Source organism: Melanotaenia boesemani, chromosome 9, assembly GCF_017639745.1.
Source record: "Melanotaenia boesemani isolate fMelBoe1 chromosome 9, fMelBoe1.pri, whole genome shotgun sequence".
NCBI lineage: Eukaryota > Metazoa > Chordata > Actinopteri > Atheriniformes > Melanotaeniidae > Melanotaenia > Melanotaenia boesemani.
The window spans coordinates 30,806,629-30,828,655 of NC_055690.1; the positions used below are offsets into that span (position 1 = coordinate 30,806,629).

Below are 22,027 nucleotides of genomic sequence, written 5' to 3' on the forward strand. Positions count from 1 at the left end.
GTATTCCAGCTATTTTCATTTGTTTCTGTTAAGTCGCTTAGGTCTCAGCTCCGCGCACACTTGAAAAAATACAAGCAGCCACAGCAGCAGACGCTCACACATTCCTTACTGTACATGATCTGGAGATTCACTCTTCTCTCCACAGGAGCCTCGTATAGCTCCGCTGTCTGCGGGTGGCAGATGACCTTTCACTGAGCACTTTTTAATTTATTTTTATTTTTTATTTTTTTTAACATCATAGGGAAAAAGTCACACATCTTTAGAGAAAACGACAAACACTCCAGCAGATAAATGAGAACTTTAATTATCACCACTGCTGCGTGAAGGATGAAAGATTTGGCAAAAGATTCAGGTTAAGACTCGTTTCCATTTCTTAAGCTTCAGTCAATTGATGGAGGCGTCGATTTCCCTTTCCATCACCCACCCCCACCCATCTCCCATCCCATCCTTCATCTCTCTCCCCTCCTCCCGATCGGTGGCTGCTTCAAGCTGTCAGTGGAGCAGGCTATAAAGCCGAGAGGGAGGCTTTGAGGAGGCTGCTGATCCGAAGAATCTCACCATCCTGCTGCGGAAAAACTGTTGATGATTTAAACCGGCTGATAACAAAGGAATCTGCATCGTGTTTGTCAGAGTGGGTTAATTTAAGCGGCTTCATAAATTACTGGAGGACTAGTTTGTGGGCTTTTTTTGGGATGCTGGTTCACCGCGCGCTCCGCTTTTTGCTGTGCGTCCTGAGCTGCGCGTGGTGGCTCCGCTCCGGGGCAGCCTCGCAGCTCAAAGCTCCGGCTCTGCCTATCCAGTCCGAGAGAGAGCCGCTGCCTTCCAAAGGCTTGTCAGGTAACAAAGCAACATGTTGGGTTAAAGATTAGTTTGCCGTCTGGCTGTGCGGAGTCTCATGGGACAGGGAGAAGAGAAAACGTAGTTTAAATGTGAATATTTCTGTTTGTCTTAATCTAATTCAGCTCATTTACCCGTTTAATGAAAGCTTTAAAAGACATTTATCTTTGGCTAGTTACAGTTTCTGCCTGCAAGGGGCAGTCACGAGCACCAAGGGGCAGACTGAAAGGAAAACTTCGCACTTAATTTAAATAACCGTCGTTTTGCTGTTATTTGTTTTTTGCTGGTTATCTTTTTGTATTTTTATTTATTTTTTTTTTCAGAACAGCGTATTTTCACATGGAGTTTTGTGCTTTTATACAAATTTATGCTTCCCAGGGACGGGTCTAGAAATTTTTTGATTCGGGGCAATCCGCCAACTATACTATAAAATAGGCAAATAGCCAATTATATATACATATTAATAAAAAAATAGTTTAATTAGGACAATCCTGTATTGTCTGACTTTAATTATGTGGGTTTGAGACAAATCTTATTAGTCTTTGTTCAGTATTATTGACTATTCAACTTTGCACTGTTGTCCTATCTGGTGGTTTTATGAATTTTACATCATGAAATATAAACTGTTTGGACAGACAAATATCACCCATGTAGGCCGTTGGTGAGCTGATGGTGTATGAATGCTGCATTGTGATCAACAACATGGTGGTATTGATGTAGAACAGCATAGAGGAACATTCACTTGCACTTGGGCATCGGAAGTTTTGGGCCTATAGAACCTGAGCTGGAGATCCCTCAACTCACACACCAATCCCTGCTAATTTCCTTCCAGTTTTCCTCAGTTTTCTTCATTTGGATGGATCTGATTCATGTGTGAAAGTCCCTCCATTCAGAGCTCATTGCATTTTTTTTTTTTTTTTTTAAGAAATCTGGAAATTTAATCAGCTGCTTTTCCAAGAGAAGCTTCTGCTCCTCAGCTTTGATTTATTTCAGTTTCGGCAAATGAACAATGAACAATTTTGACCAAACTGGACTGTTTAAAGTGTGAAGTCACTTTAATGAAAAATTAATGTGAACCAGGTTGGCAGCTGTGTGAGCGGTGAGCCATCACACCAAATGTGTGTGTGTATCCCACACACACTGCTCCTAAAGAGGGTTAGTTTGTAAAACTCCTGTGAGCATTTTGCTGTGCTCTATTATCACTAAATACTGTTTATTTCTGCTGTAACATCTTTTCAGTCCAGTCATTTTTTACTTTAATGCTCTTTTTGGTTGTTTGGAACCAGTGAGGTTAAATTCTGAGGGAGTTGTGGCTTTGGTTTTTCTTTTTGCCCTTAGGAACATTGTTTCATTGTTTGTGCTGTAACATGGTTCATCTGATGCAGATGAAAACACAAAGCCAACACTGTAACCACTCCGGGAATCTTTACGCACTTGCTTTTTATGTCTTACATAACTTCTTTTCTTATTAAATTACTTGCAAAAATATGTCTCGGACAGTTCTGGATGAGAAACTTTTCCTTTTCCACGGCTCTTCCTGGATCATTAAGATTAAACAGAGTGGAAGCCTGAACGTCAAAACTCATGAGGTTTTGGTCAGCTCTAACATGCCTGGGCAGTGAACTAAGCAATACTGGTTCCTTTTAAGTCTGAAAAGGGTCAAATGTAGTCTCTGTGGTGCAGTCTAATAGCTGATAGAAACCATGCATTTGCACCTTTTCTTTATCTTAACCACCCTTTCAGCCCTATTTTTAAAGCCTGTGCAAGAAACTTGCATACCGCTGTGTCCAAAATGTCGTCCAAAATTCGTGATTTTTGTTTTCCTTCATAAATCAGTACTGTTGGTCACCCTTTATGTCTGTCTGTTGTTTTACAAATAGTTAACGAAGATATATGATTAAAACACAATACAAAGTTTGATGACATTATGTCCAGTTATTACAAAACCATACAGTTTTTTTCATTTTTTGAAAAATGACAGTTTTGGAGATAAGAGGTTTGCGCCCGACAGCAGCGATACCCATAATGAAGTATCTCTGCAGCCATAAGGTCTGTTTGGATATTTTTGGTGTCATAGTAAAGGAGGATTTGTTAACATGTGTAAATATCAGTTTATGTGTTACTGGTGAAGAATAAATGAAAATGGCACATTTACAAATGGCTCTCCAAAAAAAGAAAAAAAAACACTTCCAGGATGAATATGAATATTTCTTTGGAGTGATGCAGCTGTAACTTTAACCCTCTTTCAAGTCATAGAACAATATGTGAACATTAATTCTATGAAGATCAACTCAACAGTTTGCATCATCTGTTCTCAACATCCTCCAGTTAAATACCAGGAACTGAAATGCAGGTTATATCAACTGCTTCAAGTGCATTTTTCTTTCTTTTGATAGTAAATTATTACATAAACTACTACATAATAATAATAATATCATTTTATTTATTTATTAATGAAGAGAGCCCAAAAAGAGGCAAAGGACTGAGATATTATTTGACGTTTCAACATAACATTAACAGTCTGTGATGTTTGTGTTACAGGATGCTCATTTGGAGGTCGATTTTACTCTCTGGAAGACACATGGCATCCAGATCTGGGGGAACCGTTTGGCATCATGCACTGTGTCCAGTGTCACTGTGAGCCCGTGAGTTTGTCTTTAATTTTTTAACTTCTTCATATGAGCAGATCGAGTGGGCTTATTGCTTACGGCTGTTTCTGTTTCTCCGGCAGCAAAAGGGTCGCCGTGGGAAAGTGTTTGGGAAGGTGAACTGCAAGAATATCAAACAGGACTGTCCAAATCCGGACTGTGATGACCCCATCCTGCTGCCTGGACACTGCTGTAAAACCTGTCCTACAGGTAATCATTCACCTTCCTGATCTAATCAGCTGCTTCAAATTCATAAGAAAAAAACTCATTTTTGTTCTTCTTCAGTGGAAGCCGTTAAATGAATCCCTTTCTGTTCTTAGTGCTACAAATAACCCATTTTTCTCTCTTTCTGTCATTTATACTTCAATTTCTTTAGTTTTTTTTTTCCTCCAGAACAGCTGTTTGACTCAACGAGCAAATCAATAGATTTTCCACTCAGCTGCGTTAAACGCTCGTTTTCTCAAACAGGCCTGCAGTGAAAGTACCACCCATGTGTTCAGCCTCATTCACACACAGCCACCTACCTTTCAAAGACACTGCTGCACACACAAACCCGTCTCATTATGGAGTTAGAACTCCCCTGCACACGCACACACAAACAGGGTGTGTCCTCATTCTGCGCTGTTATTCAGCAGATTGGGTGTTTTTCTACACCATGCGCCTGGTAATGGAATGGAAAATAAAGGTAAAGCTCTGTGGGGACAACGCCACCCTGTATGTGTGTATGTGTTGTGGTGGAAGTTTAAGAAAAAGGTTGAGTGTGTTTGTCTTAGCTTTGGCACTGTTGCATCTGGTATGTTTGTGTAAGTGATGGAAAATAGTGTGTGTGTTTGTGTGTGAAGACTTCGTGCACCTGAGGATACAGTATTGCTGAGTAGGAAGAAGTGAGTGTGACACTATGCAGAGGTCTGCAAGCGTGCCCAGTGGAGCAATGCAAAAGGTGTGTGTGTGTGTGTGTGTGTGTGTGTGCGTGTAAAAGCAGACAGTCTGACTGGACTCCACAGAAAACAGCCAGTGTGTGGTTTTCTTTCTTGCGAGCATGTCAGTCGTGCTGTAATTGGTGTGTGAGAAGCCGTGTGGTCGACGCATCAGGATGTGTAGCAGTTTGTGATGAGATCTCAGTGCTGTTTAGTGCTGCTGGTTCTCCCAGACCAGCAGATTAATAAGTGAGGAGGATGGAGAACATAGACTGGACCAAAACTTCTTTCTGATTCTGTCCTGAAGATCATATCTGCAGACTAGAGTTTTGAGACAGAAAGTTAAAGTTCCTCCTGCATGCTGATGATGTCATTTTCTCTCGGGCTGAAAATGTCCAAACTGTATCTTCAATTCTTACAGCTGAAGTAAATCACTACCAGGGTTGGCTTTTAAAACATTTCTTATTGAATATTTAAGAAAACTAAACTAAACTAAACTAAAATATTATTTATGGTGTTTAAAAAGCTACCAATGCTGTTGTATACAATCTTTTTACCATAAAGTGATGAAACAGGTCTCAGAAACTGTATGTATCAAATACAATTTGCACAGTATGAAAGGTTTAAACAGATGAGGTTATTTTGACAGTCACTGCTTCCAAGATGTATTTACTTTCTATGAGTTTTTCCCCCACATTGAATATGTTATCACCAGTTCATCATTCACAGGAAGAAGAAATCTTAAAATAACAGAATCACTCATTAAAAAAACTCTGTAAAAGTTCTTGACAAGAAGCCACATTAACATTTAATCGCTGAAAGACAGAACAGTCTTAGTTTTCAAATCTTTGTAAATCCTAAATAAACTTGTTTTATAAACAAAGTTCTCCATGGGCTTGCTCATTCTCCATTTAATTACTTTTTAAACAGATGCCTGATAGTGTTTGTATGCATATTTAGATTTTTTTTTATCTCTTCTTGTGTGGTATTGGTTTTAATAAAAACATTTTTTTTAAAAAAGTTAGTTTAAGGAAGTTTTCCTCCAGAAAACAACCATAAAACACATGAAAATTGTCACAAAACTAGAAGAATTCTTTTCTTTGACAGTAATTTTCAAGACACGTCACATCTTTGTTACAGTTTCAGATGATAAAAAACAGGTCGACTCTCTGCTGGACAACTTTGAGTATTTCCATGAGAAGGGCAAAGAGGACGACCTCCACAAATCCTACAACGACAGATCCTACCTGAGTTTTGAGGACCCGAGCCCTGGGGAGAGCCGAACTGGTACCAAAGCTTGAACTAACACAAACAGAAACACCCCACGGCTAATTTGTCTGTGAGAAAAAAGTTTTCAGGACTTTAATAAAAAGTAATTATCCGTTTTCCCTCCGCTGCAGACTTCGTAGCGTTGCTGACAGGAGTGACAGGTTCGTGGCTGCCCAGCTCAAGTGGAGTTGCCAGAGTTCGGTTTACTCTGACCAGAAACAGCCTCGCTTTCTCCATCTCATACCAGAGGTAAAACACACACACAAAAGAAAATCTTTAACTAACAGATTTGGATTTTAGAGACATCTCTGTCTTTTAAGCCATAATTTAGTTGATGAGTAAAGTATGTAAAATATGGCGTATAGTTACTTTTTCCCCTTTTATGGCTGCGTCTCTGACATCTTGCTTTCACTTTTCAGGATGGCCCGTCCCAGTAAAATCGTCTTCCTGGACTCAGATGGGACCAATGCTTTTGAATATAAAGTTCCCAGAGGACAGTTGGATATGGTGAGACATTACAACAAGAGAAAATCCTCTCCACTGGCTTCCATCAGTGTTGTATAGGTCACATATGTGTGAGTGTGTCTGCTTCCTAAAAGAGTGAAAAACGAAGATGCTGTGCTCACTCTCTGAATTCTTTTCTCATAACTCACTGTGCAATAATAAACAATAAACACACACACTTCTATCCCCTTCCCTGCCTCTTTGTAAACCATCTCTGATCATCAGAGTTCTGTTAGAGTCCTGCTTCAGGTTTGGGGTTTCGTAAAAGGCCATTTTTATCTTGATAAATAAGTAAATGTTGGTGTAAGAGTAGTAAGTGTACATCCCAAAGGTCTGGTCATATCACCACTCATCATTTCCAGCCAAAACACACACATCTCCACATTCCATGTCAGACCTGAAGGCAGGAACCCCCTAAATACAGGTCCCACAAATTGGACTGTTATTATTTTTAGATAAATGTCAGCGTCAGGCAGCAGAGGACCTCAGAGAAAACACTCTGGCTCAGAAAAGTAAGGAGGAAAGGGGGGGGGGCGTTGCTGAAGCAGAACTTTTGGAGAGAGGAAGAATTTTTCACATATTACATCACTGCCTAGCGGGGGGACAGAGAGTATTGCTAATTAAAACAGAGATTACCCCTGAACTCTGAGTTATGAGACGCCGGCACGCTGCCATGTTTCTTCCCTCCCCTCCACACACAACTTGTGGTTTTTCTGTTGAAGCTTTGCAGGCAGGCGTTTAGAAAAAAATGACTTTATTTACTGTGTAAAGTAAAGCGAGTGTGTCGTCCCTCTGTTCTGATTTGTGATGGAACAATTGATAGCACTTTTAGGTTAATGTTCACATACAGGTGAGCTTCACCTGCCTGCGTTTGTGTGTTTGAAGATTTGTGGCGTGTGGAAGAACGTGGGAAAACCTCTGCTGAGGCAGCTGCAGGCCGAGCAAATGCGCATCAGCTTGAGCACGTCTGCGAGCAGAAGGGAAGAAGTGGAGGGAAGGATCATCAAACACAGGGCGCTGTTTGCAGGTGAGCACTTTGCAGCACCAGTGTGGAGGCAAAAAGTCGAAGTCTGGAAAGATGCAAATGCTGGATTTGTTTTTGTTTTTTTCCTTGTCCTGTCCAGCATCGTTACAGCTGAATGATGGTCGTGTTGTGCCAAATAAATTTGGTTTGCTAAAAGGAGCTTTATGGGTATAAAGCTTCCATTTATACTTACATGTTATTCTTTTTTTTATTTTATTTTTATATTATTGCTGAATTACATATTAATGTTGGACCTGACTGGGGGGGCGTGAAGAGAAATAAAAAGGCAAAAGATGGAAAACAGCAACTATACAATCAAAACCAAAAAACCAGCTACTGCACCAGTAAAGAAACTTAACAGAAAACATGCTTCAACATCTGTAAGAAAACAAAGCAGAGAATCATCAGTAGCACCTACAACTGAGCCCGTTTACATGCACACCAAAACCCTAGTCATTACCTGATGTAGACAGCATAACCTGGCACCCTTTATTGGATAATGGCAGTTATTGGATTATGAGAAATTGTATTAACACCTAGACTATTCCTTAATACTTCGATGTCTTTGTGCATGTAGACCCATATGTCTGATTTATTTATTTTTCTGTGTTTGCATGTACAAAAAACTGTGGCTCATCTGTCTTGTCAACATCTTCCGTTAAACAGATGGAGGCGGTGGCATCGCAATGTGAGGGGAACATAAAAAGAAAGATGATGGCGTGCTACAGTGGGAAGCTAAAAATATAAAGGAAGGAAAATATTTACATGTATTCTATTTTGCAGCTTATTGGCTCCCACATTAGCAGCTAATACCATAAGACCATAATCCTGCCATGTTAAAAAAAAAAAAAAGACAGTAACAGGAAGTTTCATCACTACGTACTCAGAAATAAATCCTATAATGGACTAAAAATGTAGAAAATTCTTTTTTTTTTTATTTCAGAAATAAAATATTTCAGATTATTTATATATACTGTTGTGAATTTGGGTCTGCCAGACATCTGTTTGTCCTCCAGAGTCTCTTTTGATGGTGAAAGAGATGCACTGACACCTGGACGTTCTTCACAATTCCTCTGTAGGAAAGACCTACGCTTTTAGTGTTATCATGGTCCATCTCTCTTTCATTGTTAAATGCCTATTTCTTTCCATTTTTATAGCAAAACACTACTTTATGCACAACTATTAAAATAATGCTCCCAAGGGTACTAAACTGTGGTACCCAGGTACTTTCAAGGCTTTCAAGGCTTGATCAGTCTCTACTTCAAACAGCCTTACATTTTACTAATTTCATGTCTTTTTCTATAATTCTGAAATGTACTTTTTTCAGTTTGAAAATTAATCTGTTTTAATCTCTGGTAGATCACTTATCTTTGTACCATTTTGAAGTGTTTATGTGATTTGAACTGCTTGAATTTCAAGCCTGATTAAACCTGCAGTAACTGTATAAGCATGTATATTAGTGAAGTGTGAGTGCATGATACTGTATAAGGAATGAGCTGTGTTTAATGGTGCAGATACTGTAAATTAACTTGTGTGTGCTTTGCAGAGACGTTCAGCTCAGTGCTGACATCGGAAGAGGAGAACTCTGGCATGGGAGGCATTGCCATGTTGACACTGAGTGACAGTGAGAACAACCTCCACTTCATTCTCATCCTGCAAGGTCTCGTCAAACACAAAGGTAAGAGGCGGGGAAGGAGGAGGAGGGCAGAGATGTTGAGACAGAGTGACAGTGGGAAAAATCTCTTTCTCTCTCCTCAGAGCCCATCCTGGTGCCGATCAGAGTCCAGCTACTGTACCACCATCACATCCTGAGAGAGATCCGAGCCAACATCACCTCTCATGTGAGTGCCTGTAACACAGCTCTGTAAAAAAGTTAGGAAATCTCAGATGGAGACCAGACCTCTTCACCTTGGAAACGGATGTGGTTTTGTCACCACATCCTGGTGATGTTGACCACAGCTAACCATGCTGATACATGACAAAAAAACTGGTGGAGAGTGAAGCGAAGAGGAAGAGAGAAAGTGTCAGGAGACAGATGTTAACATAGGATGAGACACAGAAGAAGGAGGTGGCGGGAGGAGGAGGAGGAGGAAGAGGAGGAGAGGATGCACTGCTCACACTCTCCTCACACATGTCAGTGGTTAGTGGTCTGTGGATTGGGATGAAGGGGGAGGAGGGGGCCGATGAAAGGTGGGTCTGTTTTTAATTCTGCCAGGAACTGCGTGAAGGGTCGATGCTCCATCCGTGAAAAATATGTGGCGGGTTTAATCACAGCTGTTGCATTACGACTCCTAAAACTGTCCCTGAGCACCATGCTAAAACTTCAGCTCTATATTTTCAGCTCACAGGAGACATTTAGAAGCAGATCATTTCTTACTTTTTTTTAAGGTTTGTGCTCTAAATGCAGTAAATAGATCAGGAATCATGTTTCTGCTCCTGATTCACACCAGACTTTCGTATATCCCTCTGCACCTTCCTCCCCCTTGTAATTTTGTCCATTCTTTCCTCTTCTGTCCAGCCCCCTCTCTGTTTTGGTTGCTCGCTCGGTGGATTTATGCTTCATGTATATTTATACTGAACTGAGGCCTGAGGGTCATAAAAGTAACATTTCTTCCACACACTCATACATCTGTCCCATTAACCTGAAATTTCTCCAAATCTTTCCAGAAGCCTGTCAGTATAAAACCTGCTTAGGCCACGTCACCCATGACATCTGATTATGACAGAAGTGTGACAGAAGTGTTTGCATCCTTCATGGTTTCTGTCGTGCCTTTGTGACTGTTGTATTTATTTAATCTGGAGGAACTCAGTTCGCCTTTCCCCCCATTTCCTCTTTGTTTAGAACAAACTAAAACAAAATGGATCTGGAAACAGATCATCAGCCTGTCTCTTATTTAAATAAGTTGGGGGGGTTATTTTGGATGTTGCATCAACATCATGTCAAGAAGCTCTAACACTTTAATGTGACATTTTTGTTTCTGTTATTTGTTTGCACTGGAATATGGTTTCATATTTATCCACTTGTTGATCCAAAAGCTGTATTTTAGCTTTGCGCTAACCGCTCCAACCTGTGCAGGACCCAGACTTCGCAGAGGTGCTGACAGACCTGAACAGTCGGGAACTGTTCTGGTTATCTCGTGGTCAGCTGGAGATCGCCGTGGCAACGGAAGGTCAGGATCGCAGGCAAATCTCTGGCTTCATCGCTGGAAGGAAATCCTGTGATAGTAAGTGTTTGTGGGGATGAATTTTCTGTTTTCTCCTCTTCTGAATCACAGTTGTTTCTCCTGTAGCTGGTTTTGTCATTCTCGTCTATAAATCTGTTCTTTCAAGTTCTTGTCTCTGGGGGAAAAACATGTTTATAGACCTTATGTTTGACTTGGTGGTCCACCAAACCTGTGCATGCATATGTGTTTGTGTGTGTGAGGCAGAAAGAGGATTTGGGAATGCTGTGGACAGCCAAGTCGTCTGAAAGTATTCAAACTTCCACATGTGGCGTGTGCATGGGACACACTTGCACATGATTACACCAAAATGTCCAGAGCTATGAAACACAAAGATTTTAAAATATAGAATCATTTATGCTCTCTCACACACACTCACAGACACACACATACTGCTGCTGCCAAGGTCACCATGAGCGGGGCCTGCTTCTCCAGTGCTGTGATTACTAGCTCGACGTAATGAACGAAGAATTTGAGCCTAATGCACTTTTTTTTTCTCCGTCGCTCTGTCTCCTTCTAGCTTCAGCTTTGGCATCATTTCCCATCTGTCTGTGTCATTTTCAGAACTTTTCTCCTCTGTTACTCATTCCCTCCTGTTCCCTCGCCTGCTTCATTCACCAAGGCTGACCTCATTTTGAGGCTTAACCTCTACTGAATTTTTGAGTGAGCAAGCAACAAAATGTATGTTTTTGGTCTCACACAAAAACATACATACAACCTGCTTTAGTCAACCAGGAAGTTTTACCACTCCGTCATCCTGGATATTGGTGTCTGAAAAGAGGAAAAGTCTAAGTAGAGAGTTGATGACAAGTGATAACTCATTATAAACTCATATAAACTCATTAGCCACTTTATTAGGTCCACCTGTTCAAAGATAACTAAACAGCCAATCGCATTGCAGCAACTCAGTACATACAGTCATGTAGACATGGTGAAGGTGACTTGATGGAGTTCAAACTGAGCATCAGAATGAGGAAGAAAAGAATTTAAGTGATTTTGAACGTGGCATGGTTGTTGGTTTGAGTGTTTCAGAAATTGTTGATCTACTGGGATTTTCAAACACAATCATCTCTAGAGTTTATAGAGAATGGTCTAAAGAAGAGAAAATATCCACTGACCAACAGTTGTCTGGACCAAAATGTCAGGTCAGAGGAAAATGGGAAGACTGGTTGAAGATGATAGAAAGGCAACAGGAACTTAAATAAGCTCTGGTTCCAGCCACGGTCTACAGAACAGCATCTCTGAACACACAACACATCCAACCTTAAAGCAGATGGGCTACAGCAGCAGAAGACCACACCTGGTGCCTCCTGTCAGCTAAGAAAAGGAACTGAGGCTACAATTCACATAGACTCACCAACACTGGACAATAAAAGATGGAGAAACGTTGCTGGTCTGATGAGTTCAGCTTCACATTCAGATGGTAGGCTCAGAATTTTGTGGAAACATGAAAACATGGATCCATCCTGCCTTGGATCAACACTTCAGCAGCTGCTGCTGCTTGTGGTGTAATGGTGTAGGGGATATTTTTATTACCAACACAGTTTAACCACCACAGCCTACCTGAATATTGTTGCTGACCATGTCCATCCCTTATGATCACAGTGTAGCATCTTCTGATGGCTACTTCCAACAGGATTATGTACCATGTCACAAAGCTCAGATCATCATATTACAAGCGTGTCCAAGCATAACCATAACACACACACATCCATCCATCCATCCATCCTCTTTAATGTATTTCTGATGTCAATCTGACTTTGCCTCTTTCAGCTATTCAGAGTGTGATGTCTAGCGGTGATGCACTGACCCCGGGGAAGACTGGAGGGGTGGGATCCGCTGTCTTTCATCTCCATGACAACGGAACCCTAAACTACCAGGTATGGTTTCCAAAACTTCTTTGATTTTGCAAGGATTTTCCTTCATTCCCCATCTTTGCTGTTACTTTATCTTTTTAGTACTAATTGTTGCTTATATACCACATTATAGAGGTTTAACATCTCTTGCTAGTTCATGCTAGACGTTGCTAGACGTGTTCATTTAATTGCGTTAGTTGTTGATTTAGTTATTTTTGGTGTGATTGTATGATTGAAAGTAGACAGAATCAGAAAAAATGTGGAAGACATTATCCACTTTTCCCTCTTCCCCGTCCTCCAGGTTCAGGTCGCAGGTCTCACCAGTGATGTAAACAGCGTCGCCATAGAGCTGAAGCCGCGGCGTCGAAACAAGCGCTCCATCCTTTACGATCTGACGACAGAGTACAACAAGGCCACGGGGCAGGCGGTGGGCAGCTGGAGCCGTCTGGAGGCTCGTCACATACACATGTTGCTGCAGAACGAACTCTTTATCAACGTGGCCACGGCACACAGCCCAGAGGGAGAGCTGAGGGGGCAAATCAAGGCTCTTCCTTACAGCGGGCTGGAGGTGGCACGACATGGTATGAACCAGTGGAGGAACTGGAAATGATAGTATTTCCAGTATAAATTATAGTATTAAAGTGTGAGGTTGTTCCTATGCACAGCCCTACATGCAGCTATCTCACCATATCTTTTCTGGTTCCTCTAGAGTTACCCACCCCTCTGGCTGGACACTTTGTCTCCCCACCAGTCAGAACCAGCGCTTCGGGTCATGCCTGGGTGTCAGTGGACAAACAATGTCACCTGCACTACGAAATAGTCGTGGCAGGCCTCAGTAAGACTGATGACCTGACCGTGAATGCCCACCTGCATGGACTGGCCGAGATTGGGGAGCTGGACGACACCAGCACCACACACAAGAGACTGCTGACGGGCTTCTACGGCTCACAGGTACAGAACAATACACACACTTACACACTTGCATCCAAATTCATGAAAACATACTAAGTCTCTTGGTCTTTGCTCCAGGCTCAGGGAGTTTTGAAAGACATTGGTGTGGAATTACTGCAGCACCTGGACCAGGGGACAGCGTTCATCCAAGTCAGCACCAAGGTGAACCCACATGGTGAAATACGTGGACGGGTACGTACACAAAACCCACCAAGCCAGATATTTCTCTTTGTATCATTGTTTAAATGTTTTAACATGTTTTAACCATTTATTAGAACGACCGTGTTTAGTCCATCAGAGGCAACCAGAGTGTTTCCTTAACAGGTCGTGATTGTCTAGGTAGAGCTAGAGGAAAGCAACAGATTGTATTAAATCTTGTCTTTGATTCAGTCCTCCACCCTGAGCATGCACAAGGATGCAGGCAACAGTGGAAAGAAAAAAAACTCTCTTTAAACATGACGGAAAAAAAATCTCCCTAACCATCCCATTGACAAAAAAGAAAGGTTTTAAGTCTGATCTTAAAGCCAAACTGGGAGCTGGTTCCACAAAGAGGGTCTGATAACTGAAGCGTCTGCCTCTCATTCTACTTTTAGAGATTTTAGGAACCACAAGTAAGCCTGCAGTCTGAAAATGAAGTGCTCTATTGGGAAAATCTTATTTAAGATCCAATTAAGCTTTATATATGAGGAAAAAAAATTTTAATTTTATTCTGCATTTCACATTGAAGAGAAGATAAAATTGGAGAAATATGACCTCTGTTGATAATTCCCTTTATGTCTTTAAGACAAATTGATTGGTTCCAGCTGGCTTCATGGATAGCTGAATGAAAATTAATACCATGCTGTTTAATAATATTACCAAATGAAAGCATGCACAGTGTGAAAAGTATCGGTCAGAGTACAGAACCCAGAGGAACTCCATGACTGACTTTGGTGTGTGAGGAAGAGTCATCATGACTCCTTTTCTTTTCATCTGACTCAGTCCATTACTTTCCTTTTTCCAGGTCCATGTTTCAAACAGCTGCAGGTTTGGAGCCGGAGGGGAGGTGGAAGAGGCTGAGTTTGATGACCTTCTTGTGAAAGACCCCGAGGAGCTTAAGAAAGACCCCCATACCTGCTTTTTTGAGAACCAGCATCACGCTCATGGTTCCCAATGGACTCCAAACTATGACAAGTGTTTCTCCTGCAGTTGTCAGGTTAGGAAAACAAACCAGAATCTGATGGATTTCCAGCTCTGTGGTCTTTAGACATTTGAATGATGTGGTCATAATTGAAAAGTCTAGCTTCATCTACATTTATTCTGCAGAAGCGAACGGTGATCTGCGATCCGGTCATTTGTCCGGTCTTGACCTGCTCCAGAACCACTCAGCCTGAAGACAAGTGCTGCCCAATCTGTGATGGTGAGACTGAAGTTTTCTTGGTTATATTGTGGATAAACTGATATGAGTTTGATCTCAGTTTGGATTTTAGTCACAAAGAGCTCTGCAGAGCAATCTGAAAGATTACTTACGCCTCCATTTTATTCCTTTACAGAGAGAAGGGAGCCCAAGGACATGAAAGCTCCTGAGAGGGTGGATGAACATCCTGATGGTAGTTATTTTTCTTTTTATTCTGCATGCCGGTTCTGTTCTGCTGAATGTGAGCAGATAAACCCTGAATCACTCAGGGGTTTTCCTCATTACTGTCCTCTGTAAACTTCTTTCTTCTTTTCTGTCTCTCAGGCTGCTACTTTGAGGGAGACCAGAAGATGCACGCCCCAGGAACCACATGGCATCCGTTTGTTCCTCCCTTTGGATACATTAAATGTGCTGTCTGCACTTGCAAGGTAAATAAACATCTGTAAACCCCCTCACATCTGGCAGGACGATTCACTTTATGTTGTATTTTTTCACATTTCTCATCAGTAATTTCTCTTTTGCTGTTTAACTGAGTTGGATTTTGTGTTGTTTTAACCCTCAGGGGTCTACAGGGGAGGTGCACTGTGAGAAGGTAACGTGCCCAGTGTTGACCTGCAGTCACCCAGTGAGACGGAGTCCCTCAGACTGCTGTAAGGAGTGTCCTGAGGACGACAGGGGCCCTGCAAGGCTGGAGCACAGTGATATGATGCAGGCTGATGGCCCGCGACACTGCAAGTTTGGGAAGGACTATTACCAGAACAGTGACAGCTGGCATCCCTGGGTACCAATGGTGGGAGAGATGAAGTGCATCAACTGCTGGTGTGATGTAAGACAGAAATGCAATGAAAATGGAACTTGTATTTAAATATTATTTCCTCTTTTCACTCATCTTTCACTTCTGCTTCCTCTCCTTGACAGCATGGTGTGACCAAATGTCAGAGGAAACAGTGTCCAGTGCTGACATGCTCCAACATCGTCCGTTCTGGAACCTCATGCTGCTCCACATGTGCCGGTGAGCAGTAAACACATACACCTTCTGACATACAGAGTCTGTATATTACATAAAGCATTTTAAAAGCATTTAAAAAGCATACAACATATACACAAGTAGAGAAACTATTATACAACATATTTGAGTTAGAAATAAAACATGTTTTGAACATAATTAGAAATGTAAATTTACTATAAATATATAGTGTAATAATAGTATACTATAAAATCATGCTATAAAAATGGGCTGGTAGTACTTTGATTTAAATACTCAATGTCAGTGAACACACAGATGCAAAAATATTAACGCATAAATATGTTTAAGATGCCCTAACCTTTGTTAGAGTGAATAAGAAAATTAAGAAAAACATAAAAAAATTATTGTTATTATTATTATTATTATTATTATTATTATTGTTGTTGTTGTTGTTGTTGTTGTTGTTGTTGTTGTTATTATTATTATTATTATTATTATTATTATTATTATTATTATTATTGTTGTTGTTGTTGTTGTTATTGTTATTATTATTATTATTATTATTATTATTATTATTATTATCATTGTTGTTGTTGTTATTGTTATTATTATTATTATTATTATTATTATTATCATTGTTGTTGTTGTTATTGTTATTATTATTATTATTATTGTTGTTGTTGTTATTGTTATTATTATTATTATTATCATTGTTGTTGTTGTTATTGTTATTATTATTATTATTATTGTTGTTGTTGTTGTTGTTGTTGTTATTATTATTATTATTATTATTATTATTATTATTATTATTATTGTTGTTGTTGTTGTTGTTGTTATTGTTATTATTATTATTATTATTATTATTATTATTATTATTATTATCATTGTTGTTGTTGTTATTGTTATTATTATTATTATTATTATTATTATTATTATCATTGTTGTTGTTGTTATTGTTATTATTATTATTATCATTGTTGTTGTTGTTATTGTTATTATTATTATTATTATTGTTGTTGTTGTTGTTGTTGTTGTTGTTATTATTATTATTATTATTATTATTATTATTATTATTATTATTATTATTATTATTATTATTATTATTATTGTTGTTGTTGTTGTTGTTGTTGTTGTTGTTGTTGTTGTTGTTGTTGTTGTTGTTGTTATTATTAATAATAATAATAATAATAATATGATCAAAACAATAAATGTAATTTTTTAATTAATAATTAATAGTTAATACATCAAACACAACAGAGAAATTTAACAGAACAGCACAAATTATATTGTCATCAGTCAGGGTCATGGCTGTGGAGAGTAACAACCTCCACATATAGAAATGTGATAACTGAGAGTCAGCAGATGTAGTTAAATATTTTCTTTAGAGGCTGTTACATGATTTAAAACAAGGATGATTAACTTTTACTGCTGGTATCAAAACAAATATGAACATCTTTCTGCTTCTCTTAGATTCCAAAGATGAAGACAAAAAAAGAACCTGGAGACACTGATCCATTAGGATGCAAACTCTCCAAAATAAACCCCCCATCAACACTCTCCTCTTCCTCTTCCCATAAGGACTTAATCCCAGAGCTGCACACTGGGGTGTCCCCGCCCAACCCCCCCACCTGACAGCCACCATCTTATCAGCTTCAAGATTGTAATGAGGAGACCACAAGAGCAAAAAAATGGGAGTGAAAGACGTTTTAATGAAAGATTGAAACGACGGACGACCAGACTTTACTCACCTGCTGCCTTCTGCTTCCTGTTAGTGTTTGCTGGAGCGTCATGTTTCTCTGAGCTGTTCGTTGGGACGCACAGTGAAGCCAACACAGGAATGAAATCCAGAATTTAAGACGTTTAATCGACAGAGCTTCTGTTTGAAGTAGAGCCAGAGTTACGAGTGTCGCTGTGACTGAATCAGTGTGGACGTGTGACTGCAGGTTGTGTGTGTGGGTTCTTCTTTTTTATTTTAATGAAGAGTAATCAGCAGTACAGATGTCAGTTAAAGCATCACCACCTTGTGGAAACATATTTCCAGTCATTTTGGCTCCTGCAGCCATCATTTGGGATGAAAACACCTCATTTTTCCTCTGCTTTGGTCATTTCTATTTCTGTTTTGAATTAGTCGTTTTGGGTGAATTTTTCAGTTATTGTGGAAGATAAAGCTGGTTTGTATTGTGTATTTATTGAATACTGTGGAAACAAAATAAAAAAAAAGATGCTTTTGGGATTCCTGTGGGTTTGTTTCTTGATCCTGCATTTTTATCAGATTTTTTCAAATTGACTAGGAAATTCTCCATCAGTTTCCTCTCATTCCTGTTTTCCTTGTAAAGCTCTCAGATCGTTTTCTTATCTTTTCTTGTTCCCTTTTTATTGCAGCCTTCCATTTTCTCCATATTTTGTTTTCTTGCTTGCTTTCCTTCTCAGTCACCACATGTGCTTTATGATGTCCCTAACACACACACACACACACACACATACACATTCACACACACAGTGCAGACAGACTGAAACATAAACACACATTCACAGATGTACAAACTTCTGAAATAGGAGCACATACACTGCCAAAGGGCATGCAGAAGTCACACACATGCATAGATCTGTTACTGCACTCTGCTGGGCAAAACACAGTATTACGTGGTTAGTATCCACTAAAATTGGGCTGACAGCATCTTCGCAGACACCTGCTAAACAGACCATCAAGTAAAGGTGCAGGAGGTTGTCAACGCAGAATGTTGGTGGTTAAAGGTCAACGCTGCACCTGCACATAGCTGAATGATCAGCTGCACAACTCTGCGTGCAGCTGATCAGTAAATAACATGAATCCTGAAAAATATTTCCACAGTTTGTGTATTTTCTGTAAATTCTCTTCTTATGGCATTTTTTTTGACAGGACTTTATTTGGAGGTATATGTGGAGGTAGTGGTGGAAAACAGATACCAGGGAGTTCAGCTTAATAACAAACTAGACTGGAAATGACAAATTGAACCTGAATGTTGAAAAAACCAAATAAGTGGTTTCACACTTCAGAATAAAAGCATACCCTGATCTAAATGGAAGACTCAGTTGTGGAGATTGAACAGGACGTGCCATTCCTTGGGGTGCATGTGGCTGCTGACTTGGACAAGCCACACCTTCTCTATTGTCAAGATAGCGTTTCCATATCCTTTGGTGGCTAAAAGGGGCTCAGCTGTCCTCACCACTTTCTACAGAGGCACCATCCAGAGTGTGCTCCCTGCCAAGCATTGGACTGCCGAGCTTAAAGTGCAAGTTACAAAACTCTTAAATATGATAAATAAATTATATAAAAATAGGAATTGAAGAGTTGAACCTCATATTTCTTCTTCCAATGCATTTATCATTTGTTCATGTGTACTTTTGATGATTAATACACTCTGTACCTCTGTGTCAGTACTTTTACCCTCTGTGTGCTTCAGTAAGTCTCCACCGAAACTCACGTCAAGGCCAACTGCATGTGGGAGTTTTTGAGTCAGATAACATGAAAGGAGCATGCAGAGAGAGAAAATTCACCGTTGCTTGTCAGTGTGTGTGAAAAGTTTTAGTAAATTCTGCTCTTTGCTTACTTGAGTTGATGTGAGGACCGCATATGTTCATCTGAGCCTCGGCCGAGCAACATTCTGCACCATACAAATAAATCATTAAACTTTATTTAACATTAAACTAAATAATATTTTGTCTTGACTTTTCTTCTACCAGTTACACTGAACACTGCTTGTCTTCTTTAATTATGTGGCTCTCATAGTATGTATGTATAAATATATATATAAACTTATTCTGTACTGCACTTTAGTCTTCTCTATCACTTAGTCATATTTTATTTTAGCCTGGTTCAGGTTATTGTGATCTAATTATGTAAAAGGAATGTTGTTCTGCATCTGCATCTGATATGTTTGACAATAAAGGATTCTAAAATGCAACACAGATGAATCTACTTGAAAGGACAGAACATTCATTACGCAGCAGCATCAGAACCAGAGACTTAAACAAACTGTCATGACCTGTCATGAGAACCTTGGACTCAAATAACCCAAAGTCTGGAAAGTTTAAACTTTTTAACAGTGATGGAAAATGTGCAAACTTGTTTCCTTGGTCTCGTTAACTTGACTAAACCGCTGAAAAAATGCAGCCATGTTTCTCCAACAATAACAACAATAATGTTTTCCTACAAATCCAGTCCAGTGGAGGAGAGGTAAACCTGAGATGGGAAGCAGTTGAATTTGGGGAGGCAAGTGGTTAGATGCTTTACAGAAGGAAAACAAGGTTCTCAAGAAATCCAGACAATTATCCAACCTGTTATCCAAAAGGCGCCTGGTAAGCAGAGCACCAGTCAGATTAGGACAGAAACAGAAAACTGATTCAGAAGATCTGAGACTGATTGTACAGATAAAAGTGCTGCACAAGCTGCAGAACATGATGGACTTCACAGTTTCTACATACAGAGAGAAAACTGAGAGGAAACAGGGACACTGTTTAATCAGAGGTTTCTTCAACTTTACTGCAAGACAGAAAAATACAGGAGGTCATTCCTGCCAGCAGCCATCCCCCTGTGGAACGAATCAGTTAGTTATTAATGATCTCTAAGTAAAAACAAAGAAACAACAAAAGACAACATTATAACTTCCCTCAGGGAATAAATAATATCTTTCATTCATTCATGAACTCATTAACATTTTCATGTGATTTCTTTCTTTAAAGGGGCGAAAAAGTGCAAACTTGTTTCCTTAAACTTATAAACATCTGATCCTGTGTTTGTGAATCAGTCCACCGTTTGATTTGGATCATTTTTCTGTGAAAGAAGCAGTAACCTGGGACTGATGCAGGGCGTGACTCTGGCGCTGATGGGAAACTTCAGAACTTCTGCCTTGATTCATGTGGGAATTTAAAACTTTTTATCTATGTCGAGAAGCATTCCAGCTTGTGAATTGAGATCATGTTGCTCTTTCTGTCTTATGTCTAGTTGTAATGTTTCTAACTCCTAACTTCAGATTAAATGGATTTGTGTCTTTTTGTTCTCAGTGACCTCCTCTCCAGTAAACAGTCTGACTGCTTTGCATCAGAGTGATCCACCAGTCTGGGTTTGAGACAGAAAGTCTGATTTAAAATTATTTATGAGGATGAACTGTGGAACATGTCTGTTCAGAATAATGTGATAGCTATTAAAAGGTAAGAGACTCTCTGCTGCCCTCTGCTGTCTACAGCTGAACTGACAGTTTAACCAGTAAATGTGGATTTACTCTCTTTAACCGGAACAACTGCACCATATATTCCAGGCTAATACGCCTCTCAAACTTGGAACAATGCTGCAGCAGCAGCTTCTGGAGCCATAAAGGACCTTAAAAAAAGAAAAAAAACTACATCTCAACCAGTCACATTTTACAGTTTACCTGCTTCACTGGTGCATTTCAGTGTAGCTGCTTTGCTAAAGGGCACTCATCTTTTTTTATTTTCCTCATTCTGAGTGTTTCAGCCTGGTCGGTCTGGTCACCTTCACCTTGACACAAACAGATTACTCTGCATCTAAAGGCAGGTGATGTTACACAAAGTTGTTTTTTTTCCCTCTTCTTCTTCTTCTTTTAATCACTTCAAAAGAATTTTGACTGTAATTTTCTTGGAAAAGGGCCTTTGTGATGTGACTGCGTGAAGCAAAAGGTTAAATGATGAAAGTGAAGTACCTGATGCTTTGTAGATGCCAAACAGTTTTTTTAAAACACGTGCAAAAGTTTGCTATTTGACTTTCTCGCCTTTGTAAAAAATTTTGCTTAGTTTGAAAGCAGAGGTGACCTTCACACCATCACCTTCACATCTGAGGAGGCAAATCACTGCTGACTCTTTATTTACTGCATAAATTCTACGTTGATGTAAAGTTTCTTTGTATAGGAGTTGCAAGATGTGGTTTTTCATATAGAGGACACATCTGTTGGATGGATGGATGGATGGATGGATGGATGGATGGATGGATGGATGGATGGATGGATGTGTGTGTGTGTTATGGTTATGCTTGGCCAGGACAAGTTTTTTTTTTTATCTCAGTAAATCAATTTTCCTGGTTAAAAGGAGGTTTAATACACACACACACACACACACACACACACACACACATATATATATATATACATATATAAACAGGGAAAGAAAAAATACAGCTATATGTTTAATTGAATAATAACAATGGCATTACAGAAGAATGTTTGCATATTATTTTATCATTATACTTCATATAACATAAGTATTGTTTTTAAAAAAAAAAAAAAAACTTAACTATGATCTATATTTACTGTTGTTACCAAGTTAATCTGTGACAGTAGGCTAATAATTTATTAATAATAATAATAATAATAATAATAATACTAATAATAATAATACTAATAATAATACTAATAATAATAATAGCAGTGAGACCACAAATAAAT

At 39.4% G+C, this 22,027-nt stretch overlaps 1 protein-coding gene across 1 annotated transcript; it reads left to right on the forward strand.

Moving 5' to 3' along the window:
• The first annotated feature begins 504 nt into the window (after positions 1–504).
• On the forward strand, positions 505–17,823 carry chrd (chordin). Its single transcript, XM_041995883.1, has 21 exons — positions 505–837; positions 3,379–3,482; positions 3,569–3,695; positions 5,543–5,689; positions 5,803–5,920; positions 6,091–6,178; positions 7,061–7,202; positions 8,746–8,877; positions 8,958–9,040; positions 10,276–10,423; positions 12,194–12,300; positions 12,578–12,857; positions 12,986–13,227; positions 13,306–13,419; positions 14,231–14,422; positions 14,533–14,626; positions 14,760–14,816; positions 14,948–15,051; positions 15,186–15,449; positions 15,542–15,635; positions 17,061–17,823. Exons 1-21 carry the CDS (start codon positions 693–695, stop codon positions 17,099–17,101), a joined length of 2,823 nt encoding a protein of 940 aa, XP_041851817.1. The 5' UTR covers positions 505–692; the 3' UTR covers positions 17,102–17,823.
• The last annotated feature ends 4,204 nt before the right edge of the window (positions 17,824–22,027 follow it).

Excerpts from the sequence above, each read along its gene's own strand:
- chrd (XM_041995883.1), top strand. The coding sequence starts at position 693 with ATGCTGGTTCACCGCGCGCTCCGCTTTTTGCTGTGCGTCCTGAGCTGC. Across the intron at positions 13,420-14,230 it reads ATGGTGAAATACGTGGACGG|GTCCATGTTTCAAACAGCTG; the intron begins GTACGTACACAA and ends TCCTTTTTCCAG. Across the intron at positions 15,636-17,060 it reads ATGCTGCTCCACATGTGCCG|ATTCCAAAGATGAAGACAAA; the intron begins GTGAGCAGTAAA and ends TGCTTCTCTTAG.